The 24,459-nt window shown below is 44.1% G+C and overlaps 1 protein-coding gene across 4 annotated transcripts; it reads right to left on the reverse strand.

Moving 5' to 3' along the window:
- Positions 1–4,307: 4,307 nt before the first annotated feature.
- Positions 4,308–19,437, reverse strand: LOC139565108 (extracellular serine/threonine protein kinase FAM20C-like). Of its 4 annotated transcripts, none has more exons than XM_071385197.1 (11): positions 19,267–19,437; positions 14,249–14,797; positions 13,876–14,054; positions 9,616–9,694; positions 7,822–7,914; positions 7,521–7,687; positions 7,011–7,191; positions 6,599–6,708; positions 6,265–6,346; positions 4,983–5,042; positions 4,308–4,760 (listed from the first exon to the last, which is right to left on the reverse strand). In XM_071385197.1, the coding sequence occupies exons 2-11, from the start codon at positions 14,794–14,796 to the stop codon at positions 4,508–4,510; spliced, it is 1,752 nt and encodes a 583-aa protein (XP_071241298.1). In that variant the 5' UTR covers position 14,797; positions 19,267–19,437; the 3' UTR covers positions 4,308–4,507. The 4 variants fall into 4 exon arrangements, 3 of the variants coding, with proteins under 3 accessions (XP_071241298.1, XP_071241296.1, XP_071241297.1); XM_071385195.1 differs by lacking the exon at positions 19,267–19,437 and adding an exon at positions 15,294–15,784; XM_071385196.1 differs by lacking the exon at positions 19,267–19,437 and adding an exon at positions 15,294–15,780 and having other exon boundaries at positions 7,572–7,687.
- Positions 19,438–24,459: the final 5,022 nt, after the last annotated feature.

Below are 24,459 nucleotides of genomic sequence, written 5' to 3' on the forward strand. Positions count from 1 at the left end.
GCAGAAAAATAGTTCATTACTCAGAACTTCATTATCGGTTCACAATGCACATTAGTGACATCTGCTGGTCAACAATAAATAGCAGCGTTTGATTAACAGACATCCCCCCCCACTATTTCAATCAAAACTCTGTGGCGCAGCAGTAAATGGTTGGCTTTAGTAGCTTACAATCAATTGGAAACCAGATTCACATCATGCTTCTATTTTTTTGCCTTCAAGTTGACTATTTTTCAAAAACTGTGAATCTATGGCATTATTTAGGATGGTTAAACAATATTCTTTACTCGCTAAAAGATATACACCAACAGAAATTAACATGAGGTTGTCATACACAGGTGGCTGCAACTCATCCTCAAGAACATCAAGGATCTCTCTGTACTTTTCTCTGTTCATCTTTCCCTTGATCCAGACTAGTCTCCCAGTCCCTGCCACTGAAAAACATCCCTACAACATGATGCTGCCACCACCGTAGGGGATTGTGCCAGGTTTCCTCTAGACGTGATGCTTGGCATTCAGGTCAAAGATTTCAATCTTGGTTTCATCAGACCAGAGAATCTTGTTTCTCATGGTCTGAGTCCTTTAGGTGCCTTTTGGCAAACTCCAAGTGGGCTATCATGTGCCTTTTGCTGAGGAGTGGGTTCCGTCGGCACAGTAAAACATATACAGTATATACCAGGTATGCGCCCAGGTAGGACGCCAGGTGGCGTCCCTAGAGGGGGGGGGGGGTACTGTCACGCCCTGATCGGTTTCACCTGTCTTTGTGCTTGTCTCCACCCCCCTCCCCTGTCGCCCATCTTCCCCATTATCCCCTGTGTATTTATACCTGTGTTCTCTGTTTGTCTGTTGCCAGTTCGTTTTGTTCGTTCATACCTACCAGCGTTTTCCCCTTGCTCTGTGCTTTAGTGCCTGTTTTCTAGTTTCCCGGTTTTGACCATTCCTGCCTCCCTGAGCCTGCCTGCCGTCCTGTACCTTTGCCCCACTACTCTGGATTACTGACCTCTGCCTGACCTGACCCTGAGCCCGCCTGCTGTTCCGGTGCCCTACACCCTCTCTGGATTATTGACCCCTACCTGCCATGACCTGTCGTTTGCCTGCCCCTGTTTAAAGAATACACTTTCGTTTCTTCAACACTGTCTGCACCAGGGTCATACCTTAAAAAGTGATAACAATAAATAAGTTATTTCATGTGGCAACCCTGCAATTCAACCGGCAAAGATGTCATGTCTCGTAGTTGTTCTGTGGAGGGAAAGGTGCGTTGCTTGGAGTTGGTTGGGTCAGGTATGACGCCATACCTGCCATGAGGTACCGGTATTTCCATCCCAATGATGGACACTTGCTGAAAGACAAACATGTCAATTTTAAGTCCATTTCAAGTCTTCGCTTAAACAAAAATACAGTGTATTGATGTAAACATGATAATAACAGTTAGTTTCATTCAGCTTGATTGTTCTCCTTCTATTTGCGGTGCCATGCTCAGTACTCTTACAGTTGCCAGAACATACTTGACTTAGTTTTATATTTATGTTTTACATTATAATAAGACTTATATGTAGATCTGTTTCAATGACTTATTCTGTGAAATTTTGTTCCGAAAGTCTCAACTCGAAGTAGCCAATCACAAATGTCTGTTGGAGACTAGGATAGCAGCAAATAGGGTGCGTCCTTACCCTGTATAAAAGCGATACTCTCCCACTCACTGTCCATGTTCACTTCCTCATTGAAGAGCTCTACGCGACTGGTTCTCGATTTTCTCCACTCAACCAAAGTGGTCAGAGAGCATTTCGTATTATTCTGTACGTAAATCCTAGACACTTCATTTAGTATGATATGTTATGTTTCATATCGTATGTATTGATTTGTGGATGTCCATCATCCATTTCATATGAAATTAATTACAATTCACATGATATGCTATGAATTGCAATTCGTACAATATGTTACGAATTGTGGCTAACGTTAGCTAGGTGGCTAACACTAACGTTAGCTAGCACTATGGGTCAGGGTTAGGTGTTAAGGTTGAGCTTAAGGTTAGGAGTTAGGTTAAAGGGTTAGGGTTTGGTGAAGGGTTAACTAAAATGGTACATTTTAGGGTTGGAGGAATGGTTAGCTAAAAGGGTTATGGTTAGGGGAAGGGTTAGCTAACATGCTAAGGAGTTGCAAAGTAGCAAGTAGTTACAAAGTTGGTAATTAGCTAAAATTGTCCATGATGAGATTTGAGCACGCAACCTTTGGAACAATAGATGTCCGTGTTATATGTCCACTCATCCACCCCAACCAACCACCTTCCTTTTGTTTTTGCCTTCTATCTTATGTAACCATACCAAAAGTAACATATCATACTAATTTGAGTGTCCTGGATTTATGTTTACTATGTGACGTATAGTCTATGAGACTAGTCTGACTCCATAGTTCACAGGCAACCTGCAAGGTCCTCACTGCGAGGCTGAGTAGAACCTTATTTTCTGTAGAAATGCAAAAAATGTTTTTACCTCTGCTAGCTATCTTCACCGCTAGCTATTGGGACTCGGTTAGCCCACGCAGTGTGGCTGATGATAACTTGGCTAGCTCCCTGGGAATAGTTTAAATGCAGATTTTAGAATATTAACATGAAAATATGTCACCAATTGGATGGAAACCTAGCTATTGAGGCACAAACTTGAGAAAATCTCCAGCCCAGCAGATGCTACCATCCCCCAGTTTCACACCGCTGGCCCTGGCTACTGTGTTGCTAGGGGGTTGCTTAGGGCCCTTCCAGAACACTCTTCCCTGACTAGGGTCATGTGACCTGGCCAACAAATCATAGGCTTTACCTGGTGGGGATCTCAAACCTCCAACACAGTCTGCGCTTCAGTTGGACACAGGGGTGCAGAGAGACAACAGGTCAGAAGAACTCTGCACCACCTCAACACTGGACCCTTCCTATAAGGACAATCCTCCACTCTGGACTTCCCAACCATGTGTTAGTGATTGTATGGTTAGTGACGCACTATCAAAAACTAGTCTCCTCTTCTTGTTTGCTGTGTGTGCCTGTCTGTTTCGGTGTGGCAAATAAGTATAAGTTCTATCCCTGTCTCCTGCTGGTCATTATCAGTCCTCTTTCTGGGACTCTGGGACAGTTGCACCTATAATCGAAACCAGCAGCTCTATTGGAGACCACCACATGGTGGTGCACTTCTTCACGAGCTAACTTGGCTAACTCGCTGCAAAGCAAACTAGCTTCGCAATTCTACCTGCAAAACGGTGGTATTGCTTGTGTAGAAAGAAACCCTCTTTCTACCTCTCGGTCACCTCCGGCTAGCTACTGTAGCTAGCTAGTGGGACTCGAGTAGCTCACGCGGCTAGGCTCAGGCTAACTGACCACACAATTCTACCTGCAACACGGTAGCTTTGCTAGCTCTCCCCCTCACCTAGTTAATCTGCATTCAGTCTCAGGCACTAACTAGACCGTAGACACAGTCACATGGCTCTGCGGTCGTGGGAGTAAGCTAACCTAAGGGGTTAACACTACCCTAGCCCAACCACTCTAGCTAAGCACTGAGCTAGCTACAGCACACCTTTGGGTAGCTGCTAGCTAGCTAACACATCTCAACCCCGTGGCTATAGCGTTCTCTACTGTGCTAACCACTACTATTATTCAAAGTTTTAACATTTTTACTGCATCAGGGCTATCCCTGATGCAGTAAAACAATTTAACATTGAATAATGAAGTAAGCTTTATACAACATAATTTTGAGCGTGAACCCATTACACCTCTTTGTTTGTCTCAATTCACAGGTTTTACGCTCCAGCCAAGCTTTTGGGAGAGTGCGATGTTTCTCTTTTGGTTAGCGAGGTCATGGATAGCCTCAATTCCTCCCTCTATCAGTCCAACGACTCCTTCTCGGGGTGGGCGACGATGAGGATGATGGCGAGATTAACCTCTCGTCAGTTAACCTCAGTTAACCGCCTTACCTTTGACGAGCTTCTTCTAACCTCTCGTCTCCCATCAGTTTGTCTGATCATCTGACTACTGTTTTTGTTTTCCTACCTTTTCAGGACATTCAGGTGAAATGTTAGGACATTGGGGTCCAGATAATGTAGGAAAACAAGCATACATAGACACACAAACACACTCACTCACACGTACACACATGACTGGTAGGAACGTGTTTGAGTGGTTTAATCTGTTGCTGTTGAAACAAAGAGGAGGTTGCGATGATTTTAATTTCCACCATAACTTCCTGATATACTGCGTTATCTTTCTACTGAGTGCTGACATTGTTGTGATCAAATGGCCTTGCTGTCTGAAAAATCCAGTAACACTACTCCACCCTTGTAATGCTACAACACTTTAGCATTTTTTATTTCATAAGGCAGCACACGCAGTTCAAATGTGCCATGCATGTACACAAATAATGAACTGATTGATTGATAAATACAATCAACTTATCATCAACCACAGCTGAATCCAATGATAGACATCTTGCAGTGATGGTTTTGTAAATGGATGTTCAGTCTTAATTATTGTCTAGTGCCGGTATAAGTTAACATCATATCCCTCTAGGTCATCATAGATAACGTCATCATGGTGCTCCAGACAGGTGTGTACAGCCTGCAGGATGGTTTTCAGACGACGGTCCAGCACGGAGAGGTGTTGTACAGAGAGGAGGGGGGCCACACTCTCCAGGGGATCTTGGGATAGAGACTCCCTCATGACATCACTCAGACGGAAGCCCGGGAGGGACAGGAGACGCAGACGCATGAGAGTGGAACGACGGATCCTGAGACAGAGAAAGAGATTTGGGAGAGAGAGAAGAAAAAGACAGAGAGGAGGACAAGGAGAGAGAGAGGGGAGAAAGAGAGAGGGGAGGAAGACAAGGAGAGAGAGAGAGAGAGGAGGAAAGGGAGAGAGAGAAAGAGAACGAGAAGGGAGAGATGAGTCTCCTCTTGCACTTTTTTTCTGCTGCAGTTGTCCAGATCTTTATACAAGCTGATAGTTTTACCTGCAACACTGTTGTAAGGGCACCAATATGGAGGGTTCATCCACAGAATGACGCCCAAACCTAAAAATAACATAATTTCCACAATATTACATAACTGTTATATCGGTATGTATAAACTACAACAACTTCAACATATGCACTGGCGACACATCATTCAGGGCAAGTGAGGCACAGCCCAAGCACTGTCCAGCAGATGGCCCTGTTCTGCATGTAATTCTGGCATAAATTAGTGTCACAGTATTATATCGTATCAGTTAGCAAACAATTTAAACAAAATAACTGCTTGAGTTAATATAGCAGCATACTTGACTCCTCCATGTCATATCATTGTTTTGGTCAATTTTCTTTGTGTAAGGCAGATCCAGAATGCAGCTGTTTCAGCCTCGCTCATGTGCCTTCTGTGGCGGAGGGGCAGCCAGAGAAAGCACAGAGCGTAGGCGTTGTTGATCTTCTCTGGTTGCGCGTGATTGGCTCAGGGTGATGTCACTTACAACACCGCAGCACCTACTGGAAGAGCTCACTGACGACCAGGCAGCTTCTGCCCCTTGGGTGCTGCCATAGAGTTACATTGGCAGTGCCCGTCCAAGAAGGCTCAAGGTCATTTGCCACAGATAAGTCTACATCTTTTCCCCAGTGATTGGACTGACGTGTGTCAACTTCATCGTTTACCACCTCTTCTAGCCAGCTCAAAAGTTATCATGAATCATGTTGACTATCTCCTAGCAAATAATTTTCAAGCCATGTAGAAAATGTCGAGATAAAACATTTTCGGTGCTCATCAGCCACTGAACATTGAAATAAGCCCACCCGTTAAAAATAAAGCAAGCTGGAAAAGAAGATTCAACTGTGGTTGGTGGTGAATAGAAGCAGTGGCTAACATCTGTTTTGAGGTAGCTATACGACACGGCTCGTTAATGCTTGATGCCACTGTTATACCCATGGAACTGGAACTATGCAATGGATGAAGTGAGGGATTAACTTTATAAATTGTGTTGCTTTATTCTAAAACAGAGCGTCTTGGTAAAAGGCAGGCAGACACACTCAGAATAGTGTATTGGCTGCGTTCCAAAACTTTATTAATGTAGCAATATTGTAGACCCATGCTGAATTTAACTATGGGAAGTAAACTGATCCTAACTGAATGTTAGAACGTTTGTGTGAGTAGTGGTTTCGATGCATATTAGCTTTTTTTGGATACATCCAATATTTTTATGTTAAAATCGCCACTGAACATACAGTATGTATCACATTATAAGGTATTGAAGGAAGGTATGGTACTCACGCCCTCCCGTTGTCTAGGTGCAGCAGGAAAGTGTCATTCCCAAACTTCTCAAAAGTCTCGTAGTGATGTCTGTCCATATTACCTTTAGTAGGAATTAAAGCAAAACAATAGCTTATTGCTTTCTGTCTATTCAAAATCTGTTCCACATTATCAGTGGACTCGAAATGTTCCGAACATTTTGTCATTCTTATGGAATGTATTGCTTCGGTGACTCAATAAAAAGAAAAAGAGCAAAAAACAAGGTAGTGTGTCGAATTGTTACTGATTCAAGAATATTGGAACTACTGAAGTAGTAATAGTAGTAGAAGCTGTGTTGTTCAGTGTGCTTACTGACTCATGAGGAAGTCCAGAACGACCATGTCAATTAGATCCACCAGTCTGGTGCCTTGGCTGTATGGAGGAGTCTGTTTCACCGTGTCACAGTAATCTGGGTTCTTCTCCCATCTGAAACAGTAGCAGCTGCATGTGAGGTATGGACTCGAACACGTGTATGCTTTAGTCAAATGCACGGGTTATTCCCAGTGGGGGACAATATGATACTACTACACATTATTACATTGTATTGATCAGTTGAATCCTATCAATGCAATCCAAACGTTGAATTATACCTCCAACCCATCGGTTTGCCATCTACTGTACAGTATATAACCACTAATACAGATATATACTTCACATGGTTTCTTCACAACCCCTCCCATAGTTAGAGACCCCCAGGCAAGGGGCCCATTTCGGTACCCACTACCCACGGTGCCAGTTTGGTGCGGCTGTAGGAGCGTCTCCAAGGGGACCTCCAGGAGCGTCTGGGGGCCAGGGAGAGGTCAGGCAGCATGGAGGCCAGGGACACCTCCAAGACCTGGGGTCGACCACACACTGGGTTCTCTGTGGAGCAGTAGTATTCACACTGACCGTGGAAACACAAATTACCCACTGGGGGAGGTGGAGAGAGAGAGAGAGAAGGGGTTGGGTGAATAGTACAGTAAACTGACCAAATGCAAGTAGTATGCCTACAGTGGACAGTTGTTGCCAAACATTTGGGGTCATAACCCATCTAAAAGCATTTAGAACTTTTTCTTGTGACCAGTCATAAACCCAGAACGAAACGGAAAGTAAACTGTAGCCCACCAATGCAACCCGACCAACCATTTGGAAAACTCTGGACTAGCACATAGTGCAAGCCACTATACACACACAAGCGTAATAAGGAGGAGGAGGGACATTTGGGACATTTGGTTGCTATCTGTGCTGATTGGACACACCGGGAGAGTTAGATTTGATTATGAAAGCTGATTGGACCAACCGCCACACACCAGGAGAGGTGAAGAAGGTTCTGGATAGTTTGTGGTCTGTGGTGATAGCTCTGATCTCCGTGGTTATGTTGATGAGTCTACCTACCACTGGAGGGATTCTACAGAAACCTAGCACCCTGAGAGAGGACACACACAGACACAGATAAAGAGAGAGAGAAATCAGTGGTAGCGATTTGGTAGTTATTTTCTTCTCTTTCTTTTGACACACAGATTAATCTCAGATGGGAGGTCCATATTTTATTGTTTTCACCTGTCTAGGTGGAAGGCAGCAATCTCTGCGTTGTGTCTCTCAAAGTCAGAGAAGTAGAACAGGTTGAAGTCTGTCTCTGCATCTCTCTCCTGCCTGCATAAAACACGCACAGAACAATGTGATTTTTTCCCCTCCAAAATAAGATTACTGTGAAAGAGTAAGAGTGTTATGTGACTGATACAATAAAGTTGTATTGTTGTGTTGTATTGTATAGTATCATATCGCATATCGCATATCGCAATCATATGGTATATCATACCATAGTATATCGTATTGTATGCCATATTGTATTGTATATCATATTGTTTTTTGATGAACTGCAATGTGCATTTACTATTGTCCAGGCTCAGCTCTGTCAGCTGAGGTTGCTCTTAAATGCTGATAAGACAAAGTTAATGGTTCTCATGAAATCTAAGATGAAACCATTATGCTTGATCTGAAAATGGGGTCGGAGGTGCCGTATGGAGGGTGTGAAGCAATTGAGGTCAAATTGAGCTCTGTACTGCATCGCCGTGCGCTGCCCAAATCTTAACAATGCGGGGGGCTATATATTACTCTACATTGACATGATTGGTTGACGGTCGGTGGGGCGGGAGGTCCAGTATAAAAAAAAACGTACTTCCTTGACAACAGCTCTGCTTTACGAAGCGCGAGGAGTATAAATACCCTGACTTCTGCAGAGGCCGTGTCGCAGTAAATGCTGTATGGCCGACACTGCAGATGTCGGATTGACCCCGCAGAGCCTTTTAGACTCTTCCATGTATAGTCACTATGCAGGACAAGCAAATAGAAAGGGTATCAACTTACAAGTACTTGAGTTTCTCGTTAGATGAGTGGTTCACATCTAAACCCCACATAGAGGGTCTTGTGAAAAAGCTCAGGCTCAAATTGGGGTCTTATTTTCAAAATAAGTCGTTTTTTTCTTTCAAAGTGAGAAAAAAAACTTGTTTACGCTACCTTCTTGCCTGTAATTAACTATGGTGATAACTTGTACATGTTTGCCCCTGTGGCATCATTACATATGCTGGACACTGCACTGCTGAGGTTTGTTACAAACTCCAAAGCCTTCCCTCATCCCTGCAAATGTTTTAGTTTTATCTTATCGAATCGAAACGTACAGTAGTGAGTGCATACATTTTCATACTAGTCCACCGTGGGAATCAAACCCACAATCCTGGCATTGCAAGCGCCACGCTCTACCAACTGAGCTACACGGAATGTACCCTCTATATGAGAGTGGGCTGGCCTTCCTTAGCTCTTCGGAGACTAAGTCATTGGTACGTTTTTATTTATAAGGCCATGCTAAGACTGCTCCCAGTTTACCTGTGTACCTACATTGTCCATCAGATTAATGACAATTATCGCCTATGCTCACAGGACAGTATCTCTTTGATGGTGCCTATTGCTTATGGAGAGCTAGGTAAAAAAGTGTTCCAGTACTCTGCCCTCTCTACTTGGAATGAGCTACAAAATGACTTGAAACTACAGGAGTTCGTCTCCTTCAATTATTTTAAAGCTAGGGTAAAAACTATGGTGGAAAATGATTTAAGGGGCGGTCAATATTTTGACCCCTAGTTGAAACACTCCAATGGGCCTGTTAAATGTATTAGCTGATGTTTTTAAACTGTAGTGTTTTATGTTGTAAATGTTGACAATTTGTGTGCTGCTTTTTCAGCCAGGCCTCTCTTGCTAAATAGATGTTTAATCTCAATGAGACTAACCTGGTCAAATAAAGGTCAAATAAATAAATATCATATATCGTATCATATATCATATCGTATCGTGGATTCTCACCTCATGGGTTTGAGGAGGGCCTGTCCGTAGTTGGGGAATGACATGATCAGCTTGAGCTGGGTACCCCCACTCTTCTGCACTGAAACACACATAACAGACAACACACCAACGTCACCATAATAATCACACACCAGCATGCAGACCCTCAGAACACACAGACATATCACTTACCGTACATTAAAACACATGAAAGTCACAGGGTCTCCATAACATTCAAAGGAAATACACCATAGGTACTTGTCATTGACTGCACTGATGGCGTTATTTTGGTAATAGCACAGTATTTCTAGTGGATTTGACATAAATGCAGTTACCCCAGTTCTCCACAGGGTGTCCTCATTACATAAAGTACAGAATGTGGCTGAACATCAAAAACTGTCTGGTATCATTAGTGGTGATTCTAGAATCTAGGGGACTTTAGAGAGGAGGAGGAGTAAGAGGAAGAGGAAGATGAGGAGGAGTATATGAAACGTGGCTAAACGTGGCCCACACACAAGCTGATTATTGCGTCATCTTTTATGCTCAACACAATCTCCATACAGTATTCAAAGTGTATGTGTGTATGCGTGTGTTTGTGTGTGAGCATATGTTTGTGTGTGTTTACATGCGTGGATGTGTAAGAGGGATTTTTTATGATCAGTGCAGGATTATATTGACTGACCTCAGAACAAAAGATCAGAGGAGCTGGAGATTTCGATGATCTGGCTTTCAAGTTTCTACTCTGATTGTTTCTTTACTGTCGTCCATTTGCTGACGTTCTAGTTTGGTGTAATCACTTTGTGTATTTTGCAGTTTAAAGACTTATAATTGCTTTCAGTGGTTTTACATTTTATCCTCACAGTCTATGGTTGATTGGTTAGTGTTTAAGAATTGCTTTGGGCTTTTGTTTGTTTCTTTAGATTGTGTTTAATTATTATACTCACTCACTCACACACACAACACTCACACTCCCCCTTCCCCTTCCCCTTCCCATTCCCCTTCCCCTTCCCCACACGCTCAAACCCATACACAGTAGCCTGGCACACAAAAAAATTCTGGGTTAAAAACAACCCTATTTGGCTTATTTGGCAAACCAGCGCTGGGTAAATATTGGACAGAACACACACTGGGTTAGTTTGACCCAGCCAGTTGGGTCGCGTTAATATGGATTATACAAACATGGGTTTATTTTACCATCAGTTGTTTTTTTAACCATTAGTTGGGATGACATAGCAGCTCCATAGGTTATTTTCAGGAGGCGTGGCCTATTAGAGACATGGGTTTCAGACAATTATTTTTGGCCACCTGTAATTGCAAATGTATTTCCTGTTCATCATGTTTGTACACTGCAAATGTCTTTTTTTTTGCACATGACATATTATAACATAAAATTCATAACATTATTATATACCTATCCCAAAATTGAAATATCCATAGGGTCTTGGGAAACATTGATTAATGTGGCAGTGTTCAACCTTAACATGAAATAACAACAAAGCAGATGAACCGGAATGACATTTACTTTCACGGGTGGCCAAAAATAACTATCTAAAAGCCACGCCCCTGCTAAGCCAATCCTCTAGTCTTCTGAGCTCACCCACTGAGTCATATCTCGATAACCCAGCACCGATAACCCAGCACCAATAACCCAGCACCCAGCACCAATAATCCAGCAGTTTTTAAAGAAAACAACCCAACTAAGTGACACAACGCCTGCAACCCAGCATGGTCAACCAACCAACCTAGCATTTTTAGAGTACTGCTACTGCTTCCCAAGGCTTCTGAACAGTCTCACAACAGACAGGATTTGAGGGCCATCAGACAATGTTTTACAGCCTCCCAGGGTAGTCTCTTCATTGTAGGTTTAGGGTTGAGCCGGGGTGTGGACATGAAGCTATGGTTAGGGTTATTGCTAGTGGTCTGTATAATTCAGGAATGGCATATATTGAACAAAAATATAAACGCAACATGTAAAGTGTTGGTCCCATGTTTCATGTGCTGAAATAAAAGATACCAGAAATGTTCCATATGCACAAAATGCTTATTCTCTCAAATGTTATGCGCAAATATGCTTACATCCCTGTTAGTGAGCATTTATCCTTTTCCAAGACAATCCATCCACCTAAAAGGTGTGGCATATCAAGAAGCTGATTAAACAGCATGATCATTACACAGCTGCACCTTGTGCTGAGGACAATAAATGGCCACTCTAAAATGTACAGTTTTGTCACACAACACAATGCCACAGATGTCTCAAGTTCTGTGGGAGCATGCAATTGGCATACTGACTGCAGGAATGTCCAACAGAGCTGTTGCCAGAGAATTTTATGTTAATTTCTCTACCATAAGCCAACTCCAATGTCATTTTAGAGAATTTGGCAGTACGTTCAACTGGCCTCACAACCGCAGACCATGTGTAACCACACCAGCCCAGGACCTCCACATCTGGCTTCTTCACCTGCAGAATCGTCTGGGACCAGCCACCTGGACATCTGATGAAACTGTGGGTTTGCACAACTGAAGAATTTCTGCACAAATTGTCAGAAACCGTCTCAGGGAAGCTCATCTGCGTGCTCATCGTCCTCACCAGGGTCTTGACCTGACCGCAGTTCGGATTCGTAACCAACTTAATTGGGCAAATGCTGACCTTTGATGGCCACTGGAACGCTGGAGAAGTGTGTTCTTCAGAGATTAATCCTGGTTTCAAGTGTACCGGGCAGATGGCAGCGTATATGGCGTCGTGTGGGTGAGTGGTTTGCTGATGTCAACGTTGTGAACAGAGTGCCCTGTGGTGACGGTTGGGTTATGGTATCAGCAGGCATAAGCTATGGACAACAAAAACAATTGCATTTTATTGATGGCAATTAGAATGCACGAGATACCGTGACGAGATCCTGAGGTCCATTGTCGTGCCATTCGTCCGCCGCCATCACCTCATGTTTCAGCATGATAATGTACGGCCCCATGTCGGAAGGATTTGCACATCATTCCTGGTAGCTGAAAATGTCACAGTTCTTCCATGGACTGTATTCTCACCATTAAGCATGTTTGGGATGCTTTGGATCGAAGTGTCCGACAGTGTATTCCAGTTCCTGCCAATATCCAGCAATTTTGCACAGCCATTGAAGAGGAGTGGGACAACATTTCACAAGCCACAATCAACATACTGATTAACTCTATCCGAAGGAGATGTGTCACGCTGCATGAGGCAAAGGGTGGTCACACCAGATACGAATCAAAGGGCTACTCAGACCCCTCTTTTACGCTGCTGCTACTCTCTGTTAATTATCTATGCATTGTCACTTTAACTCTACCTACATGTACATATTACCTCAATTACCTCGACTAACCGGTTCACTGTAAGGTCTACTACACCTGTTGCAATCGGCGCATGTGACAAATAACATTTGATTTGATTTGATACTGACTGGTTTTCTGATCCACCATTTTTTAACAGATGCTTATCTGTATTCTCAGTCATGTGAAATTTATAGATTAGGGCCAAATGTATTTATTTAAATTGACTGATTTCCTTATTAGAACTGTAACTCAGTAAAATCTTTGAAATTGTTGCATGTTGCATTTATATTTTTGTTCAGTGTAGTTTATTCCATGTCCAGTTCATGCTGATTGATACAGAGTTGATCTCAACTCTGCTTAGTAACACAGTCATCATCTTGTTGATTTGATTTGATTTGTTTGTGGATTTTGGGCTTCCCCTTGGGGTTGAAAGATAAAAGAGTACCATCACCACAAAGGCTCCTGCATTTAACCCAACTGACTTGGAATAGCTACAGTACTTTAGTCTAAAAGCAAGCTACAGTGGTGCCACAGGCTGTTGTACTGCAGACAGTCGTGTTTGAATTACAATATTTGTGGCTTAGTTCACGCAAAAAAGCAGTATAAATTAAAGGGATACTTTGGGATTTTGGTAATGAATACATAATCCTTTATGTACTTCCCTAGAGTCAAGTGAACTCCTGTATACCATTTTTAAGTCTCTATGTCCAATATGAAGGAAGTTATATGTCATTTTGTGAGCTAATGCTAACTAGCCTGCTAGTATCCTTCCAGTCATTGCGCTAACGTTAGCCTCAACCACCACAACCCTAACCCTAGCTTCCTGTCCACACCCCAGCTCAACATTAACATTAACCCTAGCCATAACCCAAACCCTAACCTTAACCTTAGCTTCCCCATGTTCACACCCCGGCTCAACCCTAACCTTAGTCTTAATCCTAATCTTAGCTACATGTCCACACCCCAGCTCAACCCTCTCACCTGCGCTGAGGATGCATTGTGTGGCCATCTGTTGAGTCACCTCGGCAACGCTAGGGTCATTCCTGTCATACAGCTCCCAGCGAGAGATCCCAAGGTGGTACCTCAGCCAGGCAGGGTGGGTGTCCGCACTTCTCGTCCAATTAGCTTGGTCATAGCCATCCTCCTTGCTGTCACTCTGCCTATATGGAAAGAGCAGGGGAAGATGGATGGGGAAACAGGCCAATTAAGCAATGGGTATCACAAATGTATAAGAAAAGTAATATGCTATGACAGAATGATATACTTTGTTGTTATCTAAAAAGCATCTTCTTTCCTCTTTAATTTTTCTACTTGTTGTTATCAGTGGTCTTCCACTCCTCTTTCTCTCACTCACCACTCACTATCTTCACTGCTTTTGTCACTGTCCTCCTCCTCATCTTCCTCTTCACTGTCCCCTCCCTTGTTCTTTGGCTTCAACTTCAGTAGCCAATCGTCTTCCAGCAGATGTTTGCGTGGCAGGTTGTACAGCGGGTGGCTGAAGAGGGCCTCCAGCTTGGAGCGACTGCTGACCCGTTGGCTCACTTTGGTGGCCATGTTGGTTTGAATCAGCTTTTTGTCCTTCTCCTTCTCATTGACAATGTTGAGTGAGGCCTCCACCTTGTGGTCTATGTGGGCGGCCATTTTGGTAAAGTCTCCGTTCATGCGACTTACTGGTAATTTGTGTGAGCTGCTTTGTGAGGAAAGGGGGTGAGATCTCCCCTGTTTTCCATGGGGAATAGTTCCAGGAAAAGAGGAGGAACAGGAGGAGGGGGGGGGGATAACGCAGGATGTTTGGAGGACGGAGAGACAGAAGAGGGCCAGGATGAGGTGGAGAGCCAGGGACAGACATGTCAATACCAAACAGACGGAATGAGAGAGACGACCCACGCCCTGTCTCGCCATGCTGGGAGAGAGTGAAAACTTCAATTCACATTACCTCCAAATATAATCTGCTTTATAATATTCAAAACTCTGAAGAAGGCAGTTGTTGAGTCAAGAGTCATGACAGATTAACAGGCATAAAGGAAACAAAGGAAAATGTGACAGAGTCATAGCCGGGCAAGCAGGCGGACAGACAGACAGAAAAGACAGCCAGCCAGCTATCCAGCCAGCCAGTATTCCTGGTGCTTCAGAAAGAGACAGACAGCTATCCGGCCCGCCAACCAGCTATGCAGCCAGCCACCAGACAGCCAGCCAGCCAGCCAGAAACAGCCAGCCAGTATTCCTGGTGCTCCAGAAACAAATCTAACAATCTCCTCTCCCCATCAAAGCACAGACACAATGTGATTCCAGTTAGCTACCCTCTAGCACCGCTAAAGAGAATCAATATATTATTGAAGGCCCACTGCTCCAACATTCACAGTATGAAGCAGCAGCAGGATGGCTAATGCATTACTTACTTTGTTTTCTCACAATGTGCCAAGAAGTTGTGAGACTCTCTCTTCCTCTCTCTCTCTCTCTGGATCCTCAATAAATGTGACAGGGCAAAATTACACTTGTAGTACATTTTCATTTAGTCAATTTTTTTCCCTTTCTATCCCTGACAGACAGCTGATAGTGATCCTGTTATCTGTGCGGTCACGCTAGTTCAAACAGAACAGAGGGAGGAGCCAGGTTAGAGTGACCGGGGTGGACGTTACAGTGAGGAGGGGACATTCATACACATTACCCCTATATTTTAGGATTTGTTTTTTAGAACACCAGATACTTTCAATAGAAATACATATCGTAATGTGTAATTGGATTGAATTGTAGATGGGATTTATTACACAAGACATACACACACTGATACAGACACACACACTCTGACGGGTCGTCACCCACTGGCTCTCATTCTCTATTGACTGGTTCTCCTTCTCTATTTTCAGCCTCATTAGTCTACAGCCCCAGCCCTCCGTCTACTGAGCTTGCATGCCAAATGGCACCCTATTCCTTATATAGTGCACTACTTTTGACCACCAGGGCCCTCCCTCCAGAAACAGACACTCGCACGCACGCACGCACGCACACACACACACACACACACACACACACACACACACACACACACACACACACACACACACACACACACACACACACACACACACACACACACACACACACACACACACACACACAGCTTCACATGTTTGTAGAGAGTGTTGTAGTAACATACTGTAGTAGTATTACTTCACAAAGCACCCAATAGCACCGACCAGATCAAATATTTGTACTCCTTCTATCCTCCTCCTCTCTTCTCTCAGCTTCATCCATCTCTCCTCAATTCCCACACTCCCCCTTTCCTTTTACCCTCCCTCCAGCTCTCTTACCTGCTGATAAATCCATTCCTCATCTACCTCTATCCCTGTAATTCCTTCCCTCCATCCCTGATTATTTCCTGATGGGGCCAGTTTATTCTTCAGCGTGCAGTACACAGTCGTTGTTAGTGAAACACCATAGCTATGAGAGAAATGACATGCATAATGCATATCATGGTACTTATGGGCTGTTCCCTATAGATGTTCATAGATGAATTTCAACCTGAGGTATTTTGTACCGAAAGTGTTGAGACAAAAGAGAGCTAGCGTAAATGTATTTATTGGTGTGTGTATGCTGGTTAAATGCATTTATAATGATGATACATTCAAATAATGTTGTTGTAATGTTGTTGTACTCAAGTGTTTTAGTACTATATCTCTTGACAAAATAATGAAAATAATCATGGCCTCTAAACCTTCAAGCTGCATACTGGACCCTATTCCAACTAAACTACTGAAAGAGCTGCTTCCTGTGCTTGGCCCTCCTATGTTGAACATAATAAACGTCTCTCTATCCACCGGATGTGTACCAAACTCACTAAAAGTGGCAGTAATACAGCCTCTCTTGAAAAAGCCAAACCTTGACCCCAAAAATATAAAAAACTATCGGCCTATATCGAATCTTCCATTCCTCTGAAAGAATTTTGAAAAAGCTGTTGCGCAGCAACTCACTGCCTTCCTGAAGACAAACAATGTATACGAAATGCTTCAGTCTGGTTTTAGACCCCATCATAGCACTGAGACTGCACTTGTGAAGGTGGTAAATTACCTTTAATGGCGTCAGACCGAGGCTCTGCATCTGTCCTCGTGCTCCTAGACCTTAGTGCTACTTTTGATACCATCGATCACCACATTCTTTTGGAGAGATTGGAAACCCAAATTGGTCTACACGGACAAGTTCTGGCCTGGTGTAGATCTTATCTGTTGAAAAGATATCACTTTGTCTCTGTGAATGATTTCGGTGTTCCTCAAGGATCCATTTTAGGACCACTATTGTTTTCACTATATATTTTACCTCTTGGGGATGTCATTTGAAAACATAATGTTAACTTTCACTGCTATGCGGATGACACACAGCTGTACATTTCAATGAAACATGATGAAGCCCCAAAATTGACCTCGCTAGAAGCCTGTGTTTCAGACATAAGGAAGTGGATGGCTGCAAACTTTCTACTTTTAAACTCGGACAAAACAGAGATGCTTGTTCTAGGTCCCAAGAAACAAAGAGATCTCCTGTTGAATCTGACAATTAATCTTGATGGTTGTACAGTCGTCTCAAATAAAACTGTGAAGGACCTCGGCGTTACTCTGGACCCTAATCTCTCTTTTGACAAACATATCAAGACTGTTTCAAGGACAGCTTTTTTCCATCTACGTAACATTGCAAAAATCTGAAACTTTCTGTCCAAAAATATTGCAGAAAAATTAATCCATGCTTTTGTTACTTCTAGGTTAGACTACTGCAATGCTCTACTTTCCGGCTACCCGGATAAAGCACTAAATAAACTTCAGTTAGTGGTAAATACGGCTGCTAGAATCCTGACTAGAACCAAAAAACATTGATCATATTACTCCAGTGCTAGCCTCCCTACACTGGCTTCCTGTTAAGGCAAGGGCTGATTTCAAAGTTTTACTGCTAACCTACAAAGCATTACATGGGCTTGCTCCTACCTATCTTTACGATTTGGTCCTGCCGTACATACCTACACGTACGCTACGGTCACAAGACGCAGGCCTCCTAATTGTCCCTAGAATTTCTAAGCAAACAACTGGAGGCAGGGCTTTCTCCTATAGAGCTCAATTTTTATGGAATGGTCTGCCTACCCATGTGAGAGACGCAGACTCGGTCTCAACCTTTAAGTCTTTACTGAAGACTCATCTCTTCAGGAGTGTGAAGGTGAACGGAAAGGCTCTGGAGCAACGAACCGCCCTTGCTGTCTCTGCCTGGCCGGTTCCCCTCTCTCCAATTGGATTCTCTGCCTCTAACCCTATTACAGGGGCTGAGTCACTGGCTTACTAGTGCTCTTCCATGCCGTCCCTAGGAGGGGTGCGTCACTTGAGTGGGTTGAGTCACTGACGTGGTCTTCCTGTCTGGGTTGGCGCCCCCCCCTTGGGTTGTGCCGTGGCGGAGATCTTTGTTTGCTATACTCGGCCTTGTCTCAGGATGGTAAGTTGGTGGTTGAAGGTATCCCTCTAGTGGTGTGGGGGCTGTGCTTTGGCAAAGTGGGTGGGGTTATATCCTGCCTGTTTGGCCCTGTCCGGGGGTATCATCCAATGGGGCCACAGTGTCTCCTGACCCCTCCTGTCTCAGCCTCCAGTATTTATGCTGCAGTAGTTTATGTGTCGGGGGGCTAGGGTCAGTCTGTTATATCTGGAGTACTTCTCCTGTCTTATCCGGTGTCCTGTGTGAATTTAAGTATGTTCTCTCTAAATCTCTCTTTCTTTCTCTCTCTCGGAGGACCTGAGCCCTAGGACCATGCCTCAGGACTACCTGGCATGATGACTCCTTGCTGTCCCGAGTCCACCTCGCCGTGCTGCTGCTCCAGTCCACCCGGCACAGCCAGAAGAGTGCTCCAATCTCCACCCGGCACAGCCAGAAGAGGACTGGCCACCCCTCATAGTCTGGTTCCTCTCTAGGTTTCTTCCTAGGTTTTGGCCTTTCTAGGGAGTTTTTCCTAGCCACCGTGCTTCTACACCTGCATTGCTTGCTGTTTGGAGTTTTAGGCTGGGTACAGCACTTTGAGATATCAGCTGATGTTAGAAAGGCTATATAAATACATTTGATTTGATATTCTCTCAGTGTCTCTCGATCTCTCTCCCTGACACACACACACACACACGCACTCACTCAGACACAGACAGACGGACGGACGGACGGACAGACAGACAGATCAAAGCTTCAGAGTCCGTCCTGTTTCCCTCAAAGCAGTTAATGTAGGTTGCTTGGAAACTATCCAGAATTCTCACCATAATTGTCTGTTACTTCAAACCAAAAAAAAAGAAAGGCATGGTACAAGAACAATGTTGGCCCAGTCGACTAATGTGTTGCACCTCACTGCCGTGGCAGACTTACTTGTACAGTGTTGAGACAGAGAGAGGAAGAGAGGGAGAGTGTTTCTTGTTACAGATGGTGGGTGAAGTGATGGCTTGGCCAGCAGAGAGATGAGGGTAGAGCTCTTTGATGGCAGAGTCACTGTGGGTTGCGCTGGTGGTTCAGTTACTCCCTGGCTACCAATGAATATTTCATTTCAATCCAGTGAAAGAGAGAGAGAGAGAGAGAGAGAGAGAGAGAGAGAGAGAGAGAGAGAGAGAGAGAGAGAGAGAGAGAGAGAGAGAGAGAGAGAGGAAAAAGAGTGGGAGGAGAGGCAGAAATTAAGAGAACGTAAGAAAAAAAGAGATGGAGTGAGGGGAAAAATCATGCATGGGAAATGAACAGCAAGAGGGGACACATGGAATACCAAAACATAGCGCTGGTAGCAGAGATTCCACACACATAGCCACACACACGCACAGTTAAATAATCCCACCCCCGCCCCCCTTTCGGAAAAGCTGACCACGACTCCATTTTGTTGATTCCAGCCTACAAACAGAAACTAAAACAACAAGCTCCCGCGCTCAGGTCTGTTCAACGCTGGTCCGACCAATCTGATTCCACGCTTCAAGACTGCTTCGATCACGCGGATTGGAATATGTTCCGCATTGCGTCCAACAACAATATTGACGAATATGCTGATTCGGTGAGCGAGTTCATTAGGAAGTGCATTGACGATGTCGTACCCACAGCAACGATTAAAACATTCCCAAACCAGAAACCGTGGATTGACGGCAGCATTCGCGTGAAACTGAAAGCGCGAACCACTGCTTTTAACCAGGGCAAGGTGACCGGAAGCATGACCGAATACAAACAGTGTAGCTATTCTCTCCGCAAGGCAATCAAACAGGCTAAGTCCCAGTACAGAGACAAAATCGAGTCGCAATTCAACAGCTCAGACACAAGAGGTATGTGGCAGGGTCTACAGTCAATCACGGATTACAAAAAGAAAACCAGCCCCGTCGCGGACCAGGATGTCTTGCTCCCAGACAGGCTAAACAACTTTTTTGCCCGCTTTGAGGACAATACAGTGCCACTGACACGGCCCCCTACCAAAACCTGCGGGCTCTCCTTCACTGCAGCCGAGGTGAGTAAAACATTTAAACGTGTTAACCCTCGCAAGGCTGCAGACCCAGACGGCATTCCCAGCCGCGTCCTCAGAGCATGCGCAGACCAGCTGGCTGGTGTGTTTACGGACATATTCAATCAATCCTTATCCCAGTCTGCTGTTCCCACATGCTTCAAGAGGGCCACCATTGTTCCTGTTCCCAAGAAAGCTAAGGTAACTGAGCTAAACGACTACCGCCCCGTAGCACTCACTTCCGTCATCATGAAGTGCTTTGAGAGACTAGTCAAGGACCATATCACCTCCACCCTACCGGACACCCTAGACCCACTCCAATTTGCTTACCGACCCAATAGGTCCACAGACGACGCAATCGCAACCACACTGCACACTGCCCTAACCCATCTGGACAAGAGGAATACCCATGTGAGAATGCTGTTCATCGATTACAGCTCAGCATTTAACACCATAGTACCCTCCAAACTCGTCATCAAGCTCGAGACCCTGGGTCTCGACCCCGCCCTGTGCAACTGGGTCCTGGACTTCCTGACGGGCCGCCCCCAGGTGGTGAGGGTAGGTAACAACATCTCCACCCCGCTGATCCTCAACACTGGGGCCCCACAAGGGTGCGTTCTGAGCCCTCTCCTGTACTCCCTGTTCACCCACGACTGCGTGGCCATGCACGCCTCCAACTCAATCATCAAGTTTGCGGATGACACTACAGTGGTAGGCTTGATTACCAACAACGACGAGACGGCCTACAGGGAGGAGGTGAGGGCCCTCGGAGTGTGGTGTCAGGAAAATAACCTCACACTCAACGTCAACAAAACAAAGGAGATGATTGTGGACTTCAGGAAACAGCAGAGGGAGCACCCCCCTATCCACATCGACGGGTCAGTAGTGGAGAAGGTGGAAAGTTTTAAGTTCCTCGGTGTACACATCACGGACAAACTGAATTGGTCCACCCACACAGACAGCGTCGTGAAGAAGGCGCAGCAGCGCCTCTTCAACCTCAGGAGGCTGAAGAAATTCGGCTTGTCACCAAAAGCACTCACAAACTTCTACAGATGCACAATCGAGAGCATCCTGTCGGGCTGTATCACCGCCTGGTACGGCAACTGCTCCGCCCACAACCGTAAGGCTCTCCAGAGGGTAGTGAGGTCTGCAGAACGCATCACCGGGGGCAAACTACCTGCCCTCCAGGACACCTACACCACCCGATGGCACAGGAAGGCCATAAAGATCATCAAGGACAACAACCACCCAAGCCACTGCCTGTTCACCCCGCTATCATCCAGAAGGCGAGGTCAGTACAGGTGCATCAAAGCAGGGACCGAGAGACTGAAAAACAGCTTCTATCTCAAGGCCATCAGACTGTTAAACAGCCACCACTAACATTTAGCGGCCGCTGCCAACATACTGACTCAACTCCAGCCACTTTAAAAATGGGAATTGATGGAAATTATGTAAAAATGTACCACTAGCCACTTTAAACAATGCCACTTAATATAATGTTTACATACCCTACATTACCCATCTCATATGTATATACTGTACTCTATATCATCTACTGCATCTTGCCATCTTTATGTAATACATGTACCACTAGCCACTTTAAACTATGCCACTTTATGTTTACATACCCTACAGTACTCATCTCATATGTATATACCGTACTCTATACCATCTACTGCATCTTGCCTATGCCGTTCTGTACCACCACTCATTCATATATCTTTATGTACATATTCTTTATCCCTTTACACTTGTGTGTGTATAAGGTAGTAGTTGTGGAATTGTTAGGTTAGATTACTTGTTGGTTATTACTGCATTGTCGGAACTAGAAGCACAAGCATTTCGCTACACTCGCATTAACATCTGCTAACCATGTGTATGTGACTAATAAAATTTGATTTGATTTGATTTTGATTTGTGTAATCCTGCATCCCGGCATTCCAAAAGGACTGTCATCCTTATCCTTATCCCACCCTCATAATGCCTTTTTTCTTTAACTCCCTAACTCTTTTTCTCCATCAATCCATCCCCTCTCCCTCTCGCTGTTCCAAGGCAACAGCTTGTGGGATAGCACAGTGCTAATCCTCCCTGTCTCCCACTGGGACAATCTGTCACTGGCTATAGAGGAAGAGAGAGAGAGTGTGTGTCAGACTGTGTGTGTTGGTGAGAGAGAAGATGGAGGAAGTAGAGGGAAAATAGGAGGGGGAGGCCCCCACATTAAAAAATACTACAGTTTTTTATAGAATACTACAGTACTTACTATAGAATTATATATACTGGAAAAAATATATAAATGCAACATGCAACAAATTCTAATATTTTACTGAGTTACAGTTCATATAAGAAAATCAGTCAATTGAAATAAATGAATTACACCGTCAAATGACTGGGCAGGAGTGCACCCACTGGGGATCCAGGCCCAGCCAATCAGAGTCAGTTTTTCCTCACAAAAGGGCTTTATTACAGACAGAAATACTCCTCAAGTCCTGGATAGGTGTGGTTACACGTGGTAGGCCGGTTGGACGTACTGCCAAATTCTCTAAAACGGCGACAGCTCTGGTGGACATTCCTGCAGTCAACATGCCAACTGTAAAACTTGAGACAGCTGTGGCATTGTGTTGTGTGACAAAACTGCACATTTTAGAGTGGCCTTTTATTGTCCCCAGCACAAGGTACACCTGTGTAATGAGCATGCTGTTTAATCAGCTTCTTGATATGCCACCTGTCAGATGGATGGATTATCTTGGTAAAGGAGACATTTTCACTAATAGAGATATAAACAAATTTGTGCACCAAATTTGAGAGAAATTTGTGCATATGGAAAATGTCTGGGATTTTTTATTTCAGCTCGTGAAACATGGGACCAACACTTTACATGTTGCGTTAATATATTTTTGTTCAGTGTAGTAAACTGTAGTATACTTTAAAATAATATATTATTAAAAACAATAGTATCCCTCGATGTGTAGTACTTACTATAGAATTGTGTAGTATACTAGAGAATACTATAGTAAATACAACAGTATTATCCAAAGAAAAAAAACACTAGTAAATACTACAGTAATATCTGCAAAAACACTACAGTGAATACTGTAATATTTATACCATAGTACACTATAGTGTTTTTTCATGTGGGGGGATAGAGATGGAGAGGCAAGGGAGCAAATTAGAGAAAGCAGAGGCAGAATGAAGACCTGAACGGGAAAGAGAGAAAGAAAAACAATATTATTTTGGTCCAGCTGAATAGACAGACAGAGGGAGAAATGAGACTACGGCAGAGAGAGCAACAAATACAAAGGAAGACATGAGGGAAATGGATGACTCGGGGAGAGAGAACGAGAGACTAGAGGGTTCTGGGAATCTAGGATGATTTAGAAGAGGAAAAGAGAGCTAAGATTTAAAACCACTCTTACTGCTTGCACCCAATAACAGTGTGAGACGGAATATGGAGCAGTATGTCATTCGTTCTCTAGTCTAGGTGATAGGACGCATGTAGGTTCACTCACATCCATAGAAACTCAAATTTCAGGGTCAGTGCTGTGCTCACACACAACCTGCACTTTATGTTTACATTTTAGTCATTTAGCAGATGCTCTTATCCAGAGGGACTTACATGAGCAATTAGGGTTAAGTGTCTTGCTATATAGAACTATTTACTTCAGAACTTGACCTATAGATAAGAAGGACCACCAAGGGCCTAGCAGTAAATTGCCTTCTCTAATATGAAACTATTACATCAAAGGGCAGATTGCTCTGTTGGTTGTCGCGTTTTTAAAGGGCGGGTTGCCCTCGGTCATAGTGTTAGCATGGTGGCTAATTAAAAGGGAACTCTGTAGGGTTTTGGTTTTTCCTAGACCTCTAGCAGCCTCCCTTTTACTCCTAGTCCACAACAGGGGTGTAATTCAATAGCGCATAGCATAGCCAAATGTTTTGCAACAGAAAAACCAAAACAAGTGTTTCTTACTGGACAAATTCAGGTAGGTCCCTCCCCATTTCATCCCGTTTGCTTCATCGTGAATCGACACTAGGGACATACTGTATATATAAATCCCCGGTCCACATACTTTCAACAAACAACACCCACAATCGGAAGA

The sequence above is a fragment of the Salvelinus alpinus genome, chromosome 36, assembly GCF_045679555.1.
Source record: "Salvelinus alpinus chromosome 36, SLU_Salpinus.1, whole genome shotgun sequence".
Taxonomy (NCBI): domain Eukaryota; kingdom Metazoa; phylum Chordata; class Actinopteri; order Salmoniformes; family Salmonidae; genus Salvelinus; species Salvelinus alpinus.